At 42.1% G+C, this 19675-nt stretch overlaps 1 protein-coding gene across 2 annotated transcripts in view; it reads left to right on the top strand.

Moving 5' to 3' along the window:
• The window catches only part of NFX1 (nuclear transcription factor, X-box binding 1), a 103444-nt gene that overhangs the window by 45847 nt on the left and 37922 nt on the right, over positions 1–19675 (top strand). For both annotated transcript variants that reach the window (XM_019498477.2, XM_019498476.2), the window contains exons 10-13: positions 3929–4026; positions 10467–10497; positions 14363–14445; positions 16607–16715. In XM_019498477.2, coding sequence (XP_019354022.1) covers positions 3929–4026; positions 10467–10497; positions 14363–14445; positions 16607–16715 — 321 coding nt within the window. The remainder of the gene's footprint in view (positions 1–3928; positions 4027–10466; positions 10498–14362; positions 14446–16606; positions 16716–19675) is intronic.

Below are 19675 nucleotides of genomic sequence, written 5' to 3'. Positions count from 1 at the left end.
TCACCTACACATACACACAGGTGAGTTCCTAACTTGGGTGTTGTGGTGTGTATATATGTATGTGCTTGGTGTACTTGGGATACCTGGGGGAAGGTTAAGGTAAGAGAGAGTGAAAGTGTAGGGGATGAAAGTCGCCGGGACCAGGATTAGAACTGGTAGGCTAGAAAGAGAGGCTGAGGATCTGAGGTTTGGGATTATTGCTTGTGGAGACTGAGATGAAAATTGCTGGTGCTGGGATTAGAACTGGCAGACTGGAGGGAAGTTGGGGTAATTTAAGGTTAATTGGTGTTAATTGAAAGCAGAAAGCTGGCAGAGCAAAGGAGCAATGCCGGGGAGAAGTCCAGAGGCTGGAGCCGGAGCAAGTAGGCTACAGGGGAGCTGAGAGGTACGTGGGGAGAGGAAAACTGGGAGTGGGGCTGCTGGTGGGGGAGGCTGGAGAACAGAGAAAGAGAAAGTAAAAGAGAAGGCAAAGAGATAGGGATTGGGAAGAGGTGGCAAGAGGCAAAAAGTGGCGGGAGCGAGGCTGAGAGCTTGCAGAAAGGAGGCAAAAAGTGTCGGGAACAGGGCTGAGAGCCTGCAGAAAGCAACAGGGCTAAGAGCCTGCAGAAAAGGGACAGAGGAGGCAAAAAGTGGTGGGAACAGGGCTGAGAGCCAAGAGGGGGAGAGAGAGAGAGAGAGACCGGAATTTAAGATAGCAAAGGGACCAGGGCTCAGTAAAACACAACCCAACTCAGGGTTACAAATGATAGTGGTTTTATTGAACAGGAGAGGTGGTGACACGATATCTTATTGGTTCCTTTGTACGCACACACACAGACAATGGCAGCAAGGGTTAAAGAGGCTTGGTGCAGGGGCTGAAGTCTGGGAGCAGAGAGAGTCCCAATTGGAAGAGGAAATATGCAGGCGATATCTACCTATCCCAGGCTGAAAGTGGGTCCTTGATGGCCAGTCAGGGTCTCCTTCAGCTCGGTGTTGTCCAGAGGGGGTCGCTGGCGGGGCCTCTGGGGTGGATAGGCGGTGTGACGTGGAGCTGGTCTAGTCCAGGTGGAAAGGGTGTCCCAAAGAGTCAGTCTTCACTACCGCTTTTTATGGGGCAGACTACCTCTGATCTCCTATGGGAGGGCCTGTCCAGGCAAGGTCAGTCCTGTTCCAGAGGGCTCCAGGTGTTCTTACTGAGCATGTGCAGCCTTGGCACAATGGTGGGTTGCCTCATCTTTTGTTTCTTGAATGCTGAGGGTGGTCCCAAGGGCTGGGTCGTTGGTCCAGGTGTTGATAGTTTGGTCATTCAGAGGGAGCTATTTTTAGACCTACTGCCATTGTCTCTCAAGCACCCACATTCATCCCCATTCATTCAGGAACCAAGTTACATGGGAGGGGTAGGTGTGAATCATGGGTTACACAACTGGGCATGGGGATAAGAAAGATGGAGGGTTGACATTACAAGATGGAAACTTGACATGACTTATGCTAACTTACATATATAGGCCTAAAATAGTAATCACACAATATAAAAGCAGTACAAACATAATCATTATCACTTATAAAACAGTGGATATCTATATCAAAATAGCAGGGCACTTATTTGCAAAGAGGGGAGAGAAAAATAAAACTTACTACCTAAACTAAAATGTTAAAGCTTGTCCTATATCTTAGCTTACTTATACTTATCTATAGGGAATAGAGATGGGGAGACAAAGTCAGAAATGGTTGGGGAAGGGGAGGAAATGCATTTTAAAAGGAAAAAAAAGAAAAACTGGGGGTTTTGCTATGTTTCTTCCGACTTGTTCTGGACCGTCTTCATCTCAAGTAACACATTGTCTTCCTCATGTTACATCTAGCTGTTCTCAGCATTTTAACAACAACTAAAACTTGTTTTATTTCAGCATACCATCACAACATTTTTTAAGGGCCAACTTTGTTCCCCTATTAGTATGTGATTCTCACCAAACTAAACTAATTTTGAATCATTATCAAGTTTAATGTCTATACCAGCTTTCAGTGAAGACTATTCATTGAGATATTACCTCTATATATGCATCTGACACTCCAGCTAATACATCTCCAACACAGTATAACACTTCATAGGGAATAAGTTTGGTCCTTCAACACTGCTAATTTTTTTTTCCTACACCACTTCAGTGGGTCAACCACCAGTTGGGGGCAGGCAGTGGGGGAGTCAAGTGGTGTGCCACACCCTGGTGCCTGCCCACCTTGCCACTTGTCCTCATCTTCCATTTTTTCTTTTGTTTGTAAATTTTCCATGGTAGGCAGCAAATTTTGATATCTTTCTTTGGTAGTGTTGGAGTGATTTTTGTAGCTGTGATGGTCCAGCGGTCTATGTGCGAGGCAAAGAGTTTTGTGGGTGATATCTTTTATTTGACCAACTGTATTTTTGGGATAGACTCAGCCCTTCCCTACACGTGCAGGTAAAGGGGTAATGGGATCTAATGCATGATCCACACAATCACATCTCCTGCCATGCCGCCCATACTTGGCAGGAGGCACATTTATGAGATCATGCATTAGATCCCATTGCACCTTATTGCCTGTGCAGGGGGACGATCCTGGACTCCCCCTGCACTGGCAAGTAGCAAGTTCCAGTGGCTGAGAGTCCCAGTTAGCTATGAGATCGCAGCTCCCTGCCCCAGGAGTGAGGGGAGCCCCCAATGCTGGAAGACTGCAGCAGCTGCAATCTCCTAGCTCTGAGGGCTCCACGCACCCCCAGGGCTGGGAGATGGTAGCCAGGACCCAACTGGGTCCCCAGCACTGGGAGGCATGCTGCCAGGACCTAGCATTCACAGCTGCGGGACTCAGTCCTGGCAGCTGCATGGTGCTGCCAGACCCCAGTCAGCAGCTGCTGGGGCTGAGAGTCCCTTTAGTTGCAGGACTCCTAGCACTGGCTGGGTATGGTGCACCCCTGTAGGTAGGAGCCCAGTGAACTGAGGGGGCCTTCAGCCATGGGAACTTGCTTCTTGCCAGGGCAGGAGCCCAGGATCAGGTTCTTCTGCACCGACAATAAGGCATGATACAATCTAATGCATAATTCCACAAATGTGCCTTCTGTCATGCACATGTGACATGGCCAGAGACGTGATTGTGTGGATTGCACATTAGATCCCACTGTGCCTCTGCCTTAATGTGTAGAGGGGGCCTGAGTCTGTCCCAAAGATACATCTGGTCCACTAAAAGACATCACCCACAAAAATCCCTGCCTCTCACATAGACCCTGCTTCATGTTCAAATTAAAGCTCAATAGCAACCAGCTATAAAGTTAGCACACATTTTCCAGGTCTGACTTTATAGCTGGTTGGAGTTTTCTATGGCGTAAGTACTTTGCACGTGTAGCTGGTCTCAAGGTGGTTGCGCACTTAACCAGTTAATTGCTTGATGCCTGTAATGTAGGGGTTGGGAGGAGGCTCAGACAAACTTTCTAATGCATTGCTTGAAGAAGAATGCTGAGCTACATTTACTTCACGATTTTTAAAATGGCTTTTAACCAGAATTCTTCTGAATGTCCAGTGCACTCCCAGATAAAACAGGTTTTTTTCTATATATTCATGTAAAACTGCTTAGCAACGTGTATATTTTTAGCATTAATAGTATATTTTAGAACTGAAGTTAGGGACCATAAATTAATTGAACTGAACAATTACAGTTCTGAACCTTTTAGAACATGTTTCATTACAGAGTTCTAAATAAGAAAATCTTATGGTAGAACCTACTATTTTTATTATTATCTGTAATGTCTTACACATTGGATACTAAAAGAGGATAATTTAAAGGAGTAACTGTTGCCTTTAGCAGCCTATTCAGACAGAAGCATCATATCAGTGGCCTCAAATGCTCATTTTCTAGTATATATCATGGACCAGCATGTTAAATCAAAAACTTCAACTAGCAAATATTTTTACTTTTTCATCTGTGTTAGATTTCATTCATACATGTGAGCACCTCTGCCATGAAGGTGAATGTGGACCATGCTCTCGCACATCAACTGTTTACTGTCGGTGTGGCTTCAAAACAAAGGTAAATCAGTAAACCCTTACCTTGCCTATTATAACAAGCAAATTGTACTATTTTCAAAAGTCTCTTGTTTGGGAGGAAGACTGTACTGTGTTGTAGTAGTAAGCAGCATTGCCAGTGTATAAAATGAGTAGAAAATAGATGGGTCTGGAAAATACCTGTGTATGATCCGTTTACTTTTACATTCATCGGCTTCTGAAAAGTGCTTTGAAGCATACACGCATGCAGTTTTACTTGTTAGTTTACCTGTGGAAAAGCTACATATCCCATAACAGTCCACCAAGTATGTCTTGAAACAGGCATGCAATAGCCTATTGTTAATCACTAGTTAAAATAAGGTTGCAGAGCCATTGGTGTAGAATATTGTAGGGAAACATTGGCCTTGCACAGTCTTTTTTTCCTCCTTGCTCTAGACATTTGTGTAGTACTCCAGAAGATTGGCATTCAGTGTGCTAACATCTAATGGACCATTTCTTTTATTATTTTTGGAAGTAAAACTTTGAAACAATTTGACTAGTATTGTAGGTGCCTTGATGAATCTGATGCTAATTTGTTAAAGCATCGTCTATAGCCTTGACATGTCTTAGATTTTTGCCTCTGAAATCCTAGAGATATTTATTCTTTCTAATTTGCTAACCTTGAAGATACATTTTTGTACAAAATATCAAGACTTCTCTCATGTTGTGGGTTTAAACATAATGTTTGTATAGCTTTAGCAGCAGCTCCTCAGACACCTAGAGGACACCTACTTTTAAGTATAGACTTAAGTCAAAGTGGTTTCTTTCCTTCTAGGTTGTAAAACCGTATGCTTAGAAGATGGAGTTTTGCATAGGCAGGAGCAGCCCATAGGATAGTTATGACTAATGGATTAATCATGCCACATTAGCTATAATGGTGGCTGGTTAATAAAAAATGTTGGCATCTGACCTGCATCCCTTTTGGAAATCTGGAAAGAGTGTTACCAGTCCCGTTTTGCAACATTTTGATAAGTTTACATGGCACAACACACTCTTATGTGGAGTTCGGGAACAGTGCAGTTGCATCATTGGGATGCCTGGGCTAATTAGTCCCACAGAAGCAGGATATCTTTAATTTGGGTGCAGTGTCATGCTAACAAATGTATGTTTCTGGTACCAGAGCAAGCTTGTTTAGAGCTCTTCTGTGCTCTCTTAGAGCAGCTTTAAACTTTGGGGAAAGGATACAGATCTTGGGTTTTGATGGAAGTCCTCCTCCTCTGTTATGTCCTCTTCTTATTTCCATATCTGGAAGCTCCAGATTCAGTTCAGGAATTGGTAATCCTAAAATTCAGGTATCACTTTTGGGAATATGTTCTGGCACCTGTAGATTCAGGTTTGGTGAATTCCTCAACATGTCAGTCAAATGTAACCTCTAATAGATGAGGTAAATGTTTGTACCCCAGGAAGAAAAGTTAGGAGTACTTGGCTTCATGGGGTACTTGGCTTCATGGTGATCTTGTGCGTCTTTGTTCTGGCAAAAAAAAGATTAAAAAAAAAACTTCTTTCACACTTCCTGGGGCTTCAAATAAGATGAGCTGTTTTACCTGATCATGGACATTTGAGATTGATTGGCCTAGAGCAGAGATGTCAAACTCATCAGGCCCTTGTGGGCCAGGTGAGTGACATGGAGCTGGCCATGTGCAGGCTGGAGAAGTGGCATGGGGCTGGGCTGCCCTGGTCCCATGTAGCATAGCAATCAAGTTGTTCCTTTTCTTTTGTTTTAGCTTCAGCGTTTTGTTCTCATTCCATAGATCTTCTTTCTGGAGACAGAAAAAATTAAGCAATCTTTTGAAAAAATATCCTTTCATTTCACTCCTCTGTCCCTCTTTTTCTTGATAGGTTGCTTGCTACTTGGTCTGGCATGAATTGAGATTTAAAGAACTCTGGTTATGAGAATAAACTCTATAAATATGAAGTTTATTGAATTTATTCTTTGAAAGTTTTTTGGGGTTTTTTGTTGTTTTTTTAACTGGGCTATGATGGTTTTGTTGGGTACTCATAGAAAGAATTGCTCGGGCTACAAAAACATTGAAGGTATGCACTCAATCCATTTCATTGTCACGTGCCTAAGTGGCACTTGTATAGCTGCATAAATATAATTTTTGGTGGTTACAAAGAATTTGGACTCTGTTTCCCAAGTACATAGCTCTGCTCACCCTACATTTCCCTTCTGAGTGCAGTACCCTGGCTGTAGAACAGTATAAAATCACTTGGGTATGCATGTAACCCCATTCAAGTTCCAAAACATCATGGCTAATTAGTGTGAGGCTATAAGAGGCGGCCTCCCACTTTTGACAAGTAGATCAGAAACTCCCACTGTTGTTTATCCATTATATCCAGTTAATATTAAATGCAAGGTGCAGAAATGCCATTAAGGGCAAAGGCTGGAACCCAAAGTGTCCATCTCACTGAACCAGACTCCTTCTAGCTTGCTCTTCTCTAACTCCTAGATCCATGTGTTTTCTCCTCTTGGCTGACTTCTGGACTGGTGTTTAGAGCAGTTTCTAGGAAGCAGGAGCAGGAAATGTATATTTGAATCCCTTTTGAGTGAGAGGAGGAGTTAGAACTTGGATTTCTCTCTCCCTGTGCAAGTGTCCTCAACACTAGGCTCTTGGGCCAAAAGGTAGAGGGAACTTTTCTTCTGTTTTTTCAGCAAATATGTGTGAGCATTAATGTGTGTGCCTTAGTGATCCTGTCCTACCACACATATTTGGACACAGAATCCAAATTGTGTGTATGAGCCAAAAAATGGCAGTTTTGCAGCTACGCAAATGCCACTTAAGTGTGTAAAGGATTTAACCTTCAGTCTGCTGGCTCTGTACACGTGGCATTGATTTAATCCTTCAGTCATCAATACCAGACATGAGGATTCCTTGCTGTGAGAGAGCATACTATATTTACTTGCATACCACACACAGACCTTTCCCTCCTCCCAAAAATTGCCCTCCACAATGGGTTGAGCATCTTAATCAGAGAAGCTGATTTTTCTGCCCAGAAAAGAAGAATAGAGACACTGTAAAATCATAGATTATCATAGATTTCTAGGGTTGGAAGGGACCTAGTAGATCATTGAGTTCGACCCCCTGCCCCAGGCAGGAAAGACCACTGAGGTTAAGTAACCCCAGTCAGGTGTTTGTCCAATCTCTTCTTGAACACCTCCAAGGTAGGGGAGAACACCTCCCGTGGAAGCCCATTCCATATTTTGGCAACCCTCACGATAAAGAATTTCTTCCTGATGTCCAATCCAAATCTACTCTCCTTCAGTTTGTGGCTGTTATTTCTAGTAACCCCAAGGGGTGCCCTGGTAAACAGAGTATCCCCTGTTCCCTGCTGCCCCCCAGTCCCGATGAGTTTGTAGGCAGCCACAAGATCACCTCTCAGCCTTCTCTTGTGGAGGCTGAAGAGTTTCAGGTCCCTCAGTCTGTCTTCATAGGGTCTTATCTGCAGGCCCTCAACCATATGAGTAGCCCTCCTCTGAACCCTCTCAAGGTTATCCACATCGCATTTTAAGTGCGTTCCCAAACCTGGATTTAGTACTCCAGCTGCGGTCTCACCAATGCCACATAGAGGGGAAGTATCACCTCCCTAGACCTGCTCGTGATGCACCTACTAATACAAGAAGGAGTGCGGTTAGCCTTACTTTATTACCTTGTCACATTGGCAACTCATGTTCATTTTTGCGTTGACTATGACTCCGAGGTCCCTTTCCACTGCCATGGTACTTCCCAGTCTATGGGTGTATTGGAGATTCTTTCTCCCCAGGTGCAGCACCTTACACTTATCCTTGTTAAATTGCATCCTATTCTGATCTGCCCACTACTTCCAGTCTATCCAAATCCCCCTGAATTTGTTCACTGCCTTACAGTGTGTTTACCATACTCCATAGTTTGGTGTCATCTGCGAATTTGGACAGTGCTTTCAACACCTTCATCCAAATCACTGATGAAGATATTGAACAGTACTGGTTTAAGGACAGAGCCTTGGGGGACACCACTGCCCACATCTCTCCAGGGGGAAACTGACCCATCCACCACCACTCTCTGGCTGCGTCCCATAAGCCACTTTTTCACCCACCTTACTATGAAAAAATCCACATCACAGCTACTCAGTTTGCTTGTGAGAATTGTGAGGATCTGACTGCTATAAACCCATGCTGGTTGTCCCTTAACATTGTATTACCTGCTGGCCCCTCACAAATGCGATCCTTTATGATTTTTTCTAAGGTCTTGCCAAGAATGGAGGTGAGGCTAACCAGCCTATAATTACCCGGGTCCTCCTTCCTTCCCTTCTTGAAAACAGGGACCACACTGGCCCTTTTCCAGTCTTCTGGGACCTGTCCCGAGTGCCACGAGTGCTCAAACAGTTGCACCAGTGGTTTTGCTATGACACCAGCCAATTCCTTTAGTACTCTTGGGTGAAGATCATCGGGGCCTGCCAACTTAAATATGCCCAACCCCTCCAAGTACCCTTCACTAGGTCAGCGTTAACTGTTGGTGGGTTGGTATTTCTCTCATGCCAGACTAAAGTCTTATTGGGAGGTGTATTTGTATCTGTGTCCAGGAACACAGATGCAAAGAAATCATTTAGGCGCTCCGCTTTTTCCATCCTATCAGTTATGAGTTGCCCTAGTCTATTCTGTAGTGGCCCTGTGTTACCCTGCACCACCTTCTTGCTCCCTATGTACTTAAATAAGGCCTTTTCTTTACTCTTAATCTTTGTTGCCAACTTGAGTTCAGTATCTGGAAAAAAAAATGGCTACTGCTTCTTTTCTTTCTCTTCCCTTCTGCCCCCAGCTGGCTGCATGGAGGAAGAAGGAGTCCAGTCTTAAGCAACAGATGTAGTTTTAACCCTTTTTAACAGCCACTGCCAAATTGGCAGTAGCTTTTGGCTGAGTAGTCAAGACCTGATGCCAGTTAGGCAACAGCTGAGAGGGTTAAAACTAACATTTCCTGAACAGGAAAGGGAGGATGAGTGAGCTGACGATTAGGTTCTGTCCTGACTCCATCTAGCCATAACTGGTAAAATCTTTTCTTCATTCTCCATTCCCAAAAAACAAGGTGCATGCTTTATTTGGGGCCATGTGGTATGCAAGGAAATACAGGAATATATATATGATAAGACGTGGTGTCAAAGATGCAGAGCCCTGTTATCTGGCCCCTGGTACTGCCCATGGGTCAGAGTTGACCAATGCACTGCACATGGCATGTACTGAACCAGCCCTGTGAGCAGGACCCAGGGCATGCGCTGCATGCGGTGCCTGTTCTGGTGGCTCTGGGGTCTGTGCAGCATGCTTCAGCTGATCCGGGATGTGTTCTGCACACAGTGTCTGCAGGTGCCACATACAGTGCGGGTCCTGGACTGGGTGCAGCAGGTGCTCATGTGGTGCATTCCTGGACCAGGGGAGGTGGGTGCTGCGTGCAGCATGGATCCTTGAAAAAGCACTGTGTAGTGTTGTACCCACTCTGGCCACTCTGGGATCCACTTGACATATGGCACCTTCCCCCAAGTCAGACTGCACCACATGTGGTACCTGATTTGGCTGCTCTGGGATCTGTACTGCACACCCTTGCTGGTGTGGCTGCTCTGAGATTTGCGCAGCACATGGAGTGGACCCTGGAGCAGCTGGAATAGCCTCTGTGTCCAGTGAATCCAGCATATGGGGTTGGGGCTGACTGAGCCTGTGAACCAGCCCCCTGTCACTCATCCAGCCCATAGGACCAGATGAGTTTGACACTCCTGTGTTGTCTTAATTTGCCTAGTAAAACTTTTTTTTTTCTGTGAAGTAATAAAATTCCCAGCCATGGAAAAAAGAGTCCTACAGATTAAAGTGCTTTGTTTTTAAATACTATTGATAGGTCTCAAATGAAAGCAAAAAAATACTTTAGAGCCAGCTAGAAGAATAATGTAAACACTCTAGGTGTTTTTTCCTTCCCATCCATCCAAATCCATTTAAAAATCATGAAATACCTGAAACTTTGAAAACAAGAAGTGCTGTGGCTTGCATTTTTAGAAGCAGAAGATGATATAGTAAGATAGAATATCTTCCTTGTACTTAACTGTCAGTTCCTTTCTCCCCCCCCCCGCCATAGTTTGTTATTACCATTAATGTGACTTGCATTGCTTGTGGAATGAGGTGGGGAGATAATGTGCTACTGTTGATATTGAAGAATGTTTAAAAAAGAACAGCTTTAAAATAAAAAGTTTTGATTTAAATTGATATATACATAATTTGTAGGTAATTTGCTATTTTAAGTATCTCTCAGTACAATCAGGATTTTGTCCCACTTTCCAGGTATGACCAGTTATAGTGGTTAAACCATTGTTTGTGTTTTTGTTTAATATACTGTTTACAGTTCTCTTTGGAACAATAAGCTTGTAGTTGCTCTTAATTTGCCTTCATTTAATCTGTTCATATTCCTTTTGTAGGAAGTTCCATGTGCCCTCCTCAAAAATAAAGGTAAGCAGTCATAATATACTATTTGTGCTTACCCCTTTTAAAAAATGTTTCTATTTCAGAATTTGCATGATATGAGAGATTCTTCCATTCAGTATGTGAAGTAATAGAGTTCAAAGCATGTGGATGAAGAGAGATCAGGTGTTGTAGGTGGTAGTGCGAAGGATATTGACATTTTCATTAATGACATTAAATCTGTCGTGTACAAAGTCAGTTGTTTTTTGGTTTGGGAGTATTTCTACATTTTAACTATCTGCTTTTGTCATGCTTATGGAGCTGTTATTTTAAAGACATGCCTGATGTCTGTTCAAATGTGTTGGGTGAAAAACTACATTCTTTGGAGTTGGAATGCGTGTGGGTGGGTGAGAGAGAGCTGTCTTGACAAGTCTGTAAATGGATATAACTAATAGTAAATATAGCAGTGTACCATTCCCTTGGCCTTCAGCATTGGAGTTTCCCCACGTAGGTAATTGCCTCTTCTCTTGCTGGCTAGATCTTTTGCTAACTGTACATGTGATCTGAAAAAGAAGTCTTTGGAACTGTTCAGACAATAAAAGAAGTTTTATAACACTTACCTCTGTAGTATATTCTAATACAATTTTATAGAGGACCCCGCCCCTCAGTGTTTTTCATTATTGTAGGAATATACACCTGATGAATCTCTAACATTTGTGTCTCTATATCAGTTTCTCTTCTTACAGTTATTGTTTCAGTTTTTGTAAGCATGATTTTCTGACTGGTTTGTAATTTATAGACTGCCCAAAGTAGATATGTATGCCTGTATGTAAAGCACAAACTTCTGTTAGACTGAAGCACACTTTCATGGGCTGAAGTGTGTGTGGGTGTGTGTAATTTGGTTAATCTATAAGCTGCAAATGCCTCTTGCTTTCTGCTTGACTTCAGACTGATACAGCTAACTGTCTCTCTGACTTGTAATTTTCAGGAGGAATGCTTTTGAGTTTTAACAGCACAGGTTTCTATAGTTCAGGGAGTCCCACCATAGTTTAGAAAACTTGGGAGTGAGGAGGGACAGATGGACCTTGTCTTTAATTATGGAAGACTCCATGAAAGGTTTGGCCCTTGCTGGCTACTTCTTCCAGCCATCTAAGCATCATCAGATTTCCTTCTCTTTCATTCTTTTTCAGTTCACTGGTGACAGTTCTACCCACCTGGTAGTGATAGTTGTATACAATAGACCAAGGATCAGATTTATTAATATCCTTTTAGTTTCATCAGGGAAAATGTTCCGGTTTTTTTTTTTTTAAAGGAGATTTGGTCTCTGACAGTGCTGATGAGGAAAGGTGGAGCCATCAAATACAGTAGTCTTATTGGTATTGTGGCTCAAAACTTTGTTGCAAATGCTCTTGTTCAGTGTGTAAAATGCTTGTCAGTGATTCCCAAACTTTCTTCAGACAACAGATTATTGTTAACCCTCAAAAGTTCTTACAGAACATTGTGCACCCCTAGCCTTGGGGCTGCCCTAAATAATTTCTTGCCTCCTGGTGTGGGAAGGGGAAGCATCATGCCTCCCAAATCCCAATTCCACCTGGGAGAGGGGTATCGCCAAAATAATCTTTTACCTTGCATCATTGTCTTCACGTGTACAGTGGGGACTCATCTGGAACTTCAGGTCATGTGGTGGAAAAAAGGCTACAAATTCTTTCAGAATTTGCTCATAAAATAAGCAGTTTCCATCTGTCCTAACCTGTCATTCCCCCCACTCAGCTATGACAAGTGACTGCATAAGCATATTGTCAAGTTCTAGCTATTCTGAGAATTTAGAAAGACAGCTCTGCTGTGAGGGGTACAGGCAAAGGCTGCAGCTGAAATTGTTCTCGCTGTGTAAGTCTTAATGCTGTATTTTTCAAATGTATGACTAAAGTGAGATGAGCTTGTCAGTGCTATTTGTCTGGAGATATAGCTGTCAGGATAGTGAATATGTTGGACCATTCATGTACAGGATGTCTAAGGCAGTAGCAGGATTATCTCCCATTTCCTTCCTTAGCTGCTTTGCTGTGTATTTTCAGAATGCTTCAGGGTCTTAATGTCATGTTGAAATAGCACCAAAAAATGACGTAGTAGTTATTTCTGTTTCTCGTTACTATCTTTCTCCCGTGTGTGTGAGAGAGAAAGATTTGTGTCTCTCACACGTGTGTGTGTGTGTGTGTGTGCACGCATGCATTCATAATAAAGTTGCTTCAGCTTTATACACACACATTTACATAAGTTTACACGTGTACACAAAAAATAAAATATGAAAGGTCTCTTCCTGATGGGACACCGTTCTGGCTGAAGCTTATGGAATTGGGAGCAAGGCTTTAAAACTCTGCCTTTGTATTTCCAGTAAGGCCCCTGCCACACGTTACACTTAAGACATGATTAACCAGTTAATCATGTCTTAAGTTATAACCCAGCCACACGGTAAAGTGGTTAATGGCATCATAATACAAGGACTAAGTCACAAAAGTATTACACATCTTTTGTGGAATAACTTTGTGGCTGGTCCCTACCATGCTGTTAATTGAATGTGTGGCCAGATGTACCCCTGCATCTGGGAGCCCTGTCAGGTGATCTGGGCTTCCAGCTGCTGGGGTGCATCATGCAGGACTCCCAGACATGGGAGCGCATGGTGTACATCTCTGTAGCTGGAAGTCCAGATCCAGGAGCCCATGGTGCACTGCTGCAGCTGGGAGCCCTGTCACCTGATGGAGCTCCTAGCTGTGGCAGCTTGCTACTTGCTGGTGCAGGGGGAGCTCAGGATAGCAATCCCGGGCTCTTTCTTCATCAGCAGTAAGGTGTGATGGGATCTGATGCTCAATTTCATAATCACACCTTGGGTTTGTGTAGCTCATGTGTCAAATCCTATCACGCCTTTCCCTGCACATCTAGCAGGGGCCTAAGTGTTACCAGTTTGCTGTCTTTGAAATCAGTATTACGGGATAGGACTAGCAGTAGACACAGTATCAATGGTATCTAATATTGTATTGCTTATGTAGCGACATTAAGATTATCATAAATGTTCACTTCTTAAAATACTTTTACTGTTTCATTGGTTTCTTCCTTAATTTATCTAAATGTTTCTGAATAAAATGTCACCTGGGAGATTGATGCTCTTGAATATCCATTGAAATGTAAGAGCTGAGCACTCTCTCTAGAAGTACCCCAGGAATAACTCCCTTTCCTCTTGTAAATAGTAGCAGGAACATCTTGCTCAAGAGAGTTTAATCAGTGTAAACAATCTACAGTTGTCCAGTCTACCATCTTGAACATTCTAGATCAGATATTTACCATACTTCATCATGCCAGGAATATTAGCCTTTAATTAAAAAGTAGTAATGACCATTTTAAGGTTTACATTATTAAACAAGAAGCCGAAGTGTGGCAATCTGGTTTGCCTCAAGCTAATTATCAGAGATTGTGTTCAGCACCACCTACACTGTTCTTATAACAGCCTTTTGATTTGTGCCATTTATATAAAAATATGTACTGTTTCTGTTTCCTTCCCTAGGCTTGCTTGTCTGGGAAAGCTGGCACAAAGAGAGTTAGGATGTAGATATACAGTGTGTTTGCTATTTCACTCCAACTCCTTATTTGGGGCATCTTAATCTAGTCACTCTTGCTGCAGATTAAGATTGACCCCCCACTGTGACTAGACTAAGGTGACTAATAAGCATGTATTAGTGAATGTAATATAAACTCATACCAGGGCTCAGTAAGTCCATATATGGATGGTAGCATGGTAAGCAAGAATGCTTTGTAATACCACGGTTGTCAAATATAGTTTCTAAGGATGAATGCTTAAAGTATAAAGGTGTAAGAATGATGTTTCTCCTTTGGTTTTTTTTTTTTTTTAATTGCTTGGGGACAGCTGCTATTACGTTCATGTGTGACAAGCGATGTAACAAGAAGCGGTCATGTGGACGACACAAGTGTAATGAGATTTGCTGTGTGGTAAGTTTGTATATGGAAGTATTAAGAAATCATTCAGTATGGAGTATTTATTCTTATGATTTCCGTTATTTTAAAAATAAATAAAAAGGCTGCTGAGTCACCCTGTCTGTAACTGTACTATAAAGTAAATGTTTGTACTTTATGCTTTGCCCAAAGCATTTTCATGTTTAATGTTGCAAGCACAACATTTTATGTGTTAGTCTCAAACTAATGGAAAGCTGCACTAGCTATGTTAGTCTGAAGTTAATTGAATTAATCTAGTATGCAGGTAAAATATATTGATAATAGCATCATATGGACACATGGGAAGGACTCTCTAGACAATTCCACTGTGGCTCTAAATTAATTCCACTGTTACTAACACTTTCCACCCCTCCATCAAACTGACTCTTGAATTACCCCAGCATATTTGTTTCTTGGACACCACTGAGACTATGCAATGGTCAGGTCACCACCACAGCCACATTATATCAGAAACCAATTGACCCCTACATCTACCTCCACACCATCAGTTTGCATCTGAAGTGCACCGTTAACTCGATTGTCTACAGCTAAATTCAGAGGATACCTATACACATGACAGACCTCTACTCCGACATTTGCTAATTAGCACGTGTTGGAGCAAATTCGATTAATTGAGTCTGCTGTGAGTCTGCTGGAGTATGCTAATTAGCACACTCCAGCAGCCTCTCTGTCACGTGTATTCAGCATCTCTGCATTTCAAAATGGTAGTGGGGGTGCTTTAACTAAAGCTCACTGAATGAGCTTTAGTTTAAAGTGCCCCAGCTGCCATTTTGAAGTGTGGGACTCTGAATACATGTGATGCTGTGGGAGCTTTTATTAGAGTGCCTCTCAGAGCTGCCCTAAGCAAAGCACCCCCCCAATCCACAACAGAGCACATATATAGACACCCAAAGTTACAATCGTATCTGTTCTGATCCCACCAACATGAATCTTAGGGATCTGGAGCAGGGATTCCTGCACTTAAAATGGAATCCCAAAACCATAGCCACCTGGATCAAGCCATACTCAGACCTTACTCTGATTTACTACAATTCCAACCCCAAAAAAGGACAGCAGAATCCGTCTTGTCATGTACAACCCTCGGTTTGAACACCTTGAATACACCATTAATGACCTCCTGCTCCTCCTGGAAAATGATTACCATCTCAAGGCAGCCTTCAGGAGACAAGCCTGTTCTGGCTTACCAGAACTCCCCCATTAAATAATGTCCCTCTAGCAACAAACTACCTAAGTCCTATTCTCACTAAGGCAAGAGGCCTTGCAATGGACCCAGTTTGTCAGATGTGCCACCTGGGGTTCATTCATTTGCTCCTCTACCAACATCATATGTCATCACCTGCTTATGCTGCACTTTTGCTATCTACATTCGACAGATGGGGCAATCCCTATGTAGAAGAATGAATGGACACTGCGACTTGACATCAGTTTCAGAAAAGCACACAAGCATGTGGCAGAACACTAACCTCCCTTGACACTCCATTGCTGACCTCATAATGGCTGTTTTTGACACCAAAATTTAAAAACTAATTCAAATGCAAAATTGCAGAACAAGAAATCATTCACAGACAGGATTATGTTAAATGTGGTCTCAACAGAGACTGATGATGTAGTAGGCTGTGGCCTTTCTGAACCAGTTAATCTATAAGATTAACTGCCCTGCCTTCTGTCTATATTAACTAGTATAGTTAAATAAAGAAAAACCCCTTTCCAGTCTAGAGGCAGCTATACTAGTGGAAAGATGCCTTACACTAGTGCAACTTACCCTGCATTGGAAAAGGAGGAAGTTACACAGATAAAAGGCACCTTTATATTAATATAATTATGCTCAAGCTAGAGTTTGCAATGCATAACTTTTGTTTTGTTTTGTTTTTAAATCTCATCTCTGACAGAATACAAACCTCATACTCGTATGAGGATGGGTAGTAGATAGGTATAAGTTGAGAAAATTCCAGTTGAACTTAAGATGGTTGGTGTACAATGTGCAAGAAATCATAATGATCATTAACATCTTTGTTCCTCAGTGCATTAGTATGCTCATAACAAGAAATTCATTTGTTATTTGATCTCATTTTTTTGGCAGTTTGCAAAAACAAATAATTGTTATGAAGCCATTTTGCAATCAAATCTTCTTTTCTAGGACAAAGAACATAAGTGTTCCTTGGTCTGTGGACGCAAACTTAATTGTGGCCTTCACAGATGTGAAGAACCTTGTCACCGTGGCAACTGTCAAACATGCTGGCAGACAAGTGAGTACAATATACATATAATCAATTTAAAACTAGTAAGATATATTAATTTACATTGGTGGTCATTTTGAGTGCATTATTTTTCTTATGAAGTTCCATACTGATTAATGGAGACTATTTAATGTTGTACAATAGGTAAGAAAATTATTTGATTGAACTAGATGGACCTGTTAAATATTGGGTTTAATAGCTGCACTATGCTATAATATCTTCCTTTAAATTTGCTTAAAGTGCTGATCAGACAGACTGTAAAAAATTAAATGAACTTTACAAACTAGGGGCCTTTAAGATTTAAGGTCCTAGTAGTAGATTATTTTCTTTTTAAAATGCTATGTTTATGAAAGATATTAGATTGAAATCTGTGTAGACAGAAGTCTTTTTAGTCACAACGTGAGAGAGCATTAATTTTCTCATAATGGCTTGTTGGCTTGAATCAGGTCTGAAGGGGCAGCCAGTTTCATGCCTTGCTTGCAAATTCTGAGGTCTTGGCTCAGGCAAAGTATTATGGAAACTTCTCTTGTCTCAAACATCTGTCCACTTGAAACTGGACTATGTTCCACAAACTGCCATTGGGAATAATTTTTGGTGACTGTTATTTAAACCCACACAAATTCAAGCTGATCTCTTGAATGTGTCAGCATCTTTATTATCTGTCCCCTATGTTTAAATGAACTAGATTACTTAAATTAGCCTTTAAATTATCATAAATTAATACTTGAAACTACGGAGGCTAAGTCAAAAAGGGGCCTTCATAGGTCATCCAGTTTATATCTTTCAATTCATACCACTTCTTTACATTAAGGTTAATTGTTAATTCTGTTATTACTTTACCCTCAGTTAAACCAGGGGTGGGCAAAATGCAGCCCGCGGACCAGATGCAGCCCGCCAGGCCATTCTATCCAGCCCGCAGGGACCCTAAAAAAATTTAGAAAATTAATATTCATCTGCCCCTGGCTGCCTGTCATGTGACCCTCGATGGCTTGCCAAAACTCAGTAAGCGGCCCTCTGCTCAAAATAATTGCCTCCCCTTGGGTTAGACAAATGTCTTATCCAATATCTTTATAGATGGTGTCTTAATTACCTCTACAGATTTATACCCTGTAGCTCAGTGATTCCCAAGTGGTGTGCCGCAGCACACAGCTGCAGAGCTGTTCTAGGAAAAATAGGCTAGGGTGCCCCTGCTGGGCAGGTGCCACATAGAACGATTTGCCCCCCTGCTGGTAACTAAAATGTCACTAGGGACCTACTTAATTTGTGATGAGGCAAAGGAGTTTTTGCAGCTTGGTCGTGACACAAGCTAATTTTGTGGGCAATTCCTGGTGGATGTGCCCCCTGCTGCTGATTGGCGGGGAGGACGGACGAGAGGGTGGCTGCCATCTTGGCTGCTGGCTGCCCTTTGTGCAGTCCTGTCCCTTGCTGCTTATAGTCCAAGAGAGCTCCCACTGAAGAGTCAGCATTTTATTTTTATTAAGTTTTTTTTAAGTTGATTTCACAGAGAGTTGCAGATTTCATGGTTTCTGCAAAATTGCAAATTAAGTAGGTCCCTAAGCGTCACCAGTTTTAATCTAGAAGAAAAGTGTGCCCCGGTATCAAAAGTTTAGGAAATACTGCTGTAGCTAATATTATTCTTTTACTAAAAGACTGCATCTGCCTTTGGGGGATGAGGGGCGGGACAGTGGGAGCTGGTGGAACTCTAGCAGGAAACGTTTTGCAGCAGAGCAGTGCCTATATCAGGGAGGTCTGCTGCTATAGCTCTGTTGCTGTAGTCATGGTAGCAGCAGTCTTATAGCATAGATTAGGGTTCAGATACATAAAAATATATAGCCTAAAAAGTCCAAAGATCTCTCAAATTCTGGCACAGTCCTTCCTCTCCTTTTTGGTACTGTATAACATACCTCTCTTTAAGCTGTTCTTCCTGATCTGTTCTTCTTTTTTACTACCTTTGCATTTTTTATTTTGTCTTGTTTTCTATATTTAGATGGCTTTAAAATATCCTTCATCCCATTTTGTGAAGTGTTCTGTTCATTGAAACTTCACAGACATTGTAGGGAAAAAAATAATTCTAGGTCTGCGTATTGATACATAGCTACAAAAAGCCTAAATTTAAAGAGCATTCAGGTTGCAGAGTGAAGCAGTTGGTTTACGAAATAACTGAATAAAGCTTGTCACTTATGATATTTACTCAAACATAAAGTTTTTCCCCTCAAATCAGCATGGGAGAAAATGTTCCTTGTCTTAAATCTGCATACAAAGATTTCTCGTTGTATATATTGGCTGTCATTAAACTCGTGCCAAAAGCAGCATATGCTTAGTAATGGAAACCAACTATGAAGTTGATTAAATACAACCAGCAGTGAACATGATTATAAAATGCATGGCCCATAATGGGCAAGCATATGGATAGGAACTGGTTTTTGTTTTTTTTTCTTTTTTTAAAGCATATTGATGGAAACGGATCATAATGATAGATTGGTACAGCCCATCTGAATAAACTATAGGGCAAGATCAATTGCAATAAGTTCCCTTTAGCACCAACTAATTTTTAAGGTATGGTGAGCCACTACATGGCTTACATTTTAGACTTCCTCTTCATTCCTATAGCTGAGCTGTCTTTCTTTCCTGTTTCCAGTGACTCCTGTTTCTTCTCCAGCCTTAAATGTCTGGCAAACATCAACAAACAGAGCCCCAGAGTGTTCACCCAGAATCTCTCTCTTGCCCCCTCTTTCAGGCTGTGCATATGATTTGTATGGCCCCACCCTCCATGAGGTGGAGCTTGACCGGGTTGCCCTGCACCTCATCTGCATGTACATCTTTGGAGGATCAGACAAGAACACCTGATTCCAGTCATGAATAGGGGGCTAGCAGAAGGATCCTTTATGGGGGGTATCTGGAATATACAAGCATACTGAGCAGTGCTGAGCTGTAGGGTCACCACGGCTTGAAATGCTATTGACTCTGCT

Source organism: Alligator mississippiensis, chromosome 3 (genome assembly GCF_030867095.1).
Source record: "Alligator mississippiensis isolate rAllMis1 chromosome 3, rAllMis1, whole genome shotgun sequence".
In the NCBI taxonomy this organism is placed as follows: Eukaryota; Metazoa; Chordata; order Crocodylia; family Alligatoridae; genus Alligator; species Alligator mississippiensis.
This window is presented reverse-complemented; position numbering and strand designations above follow the sequence as displayed.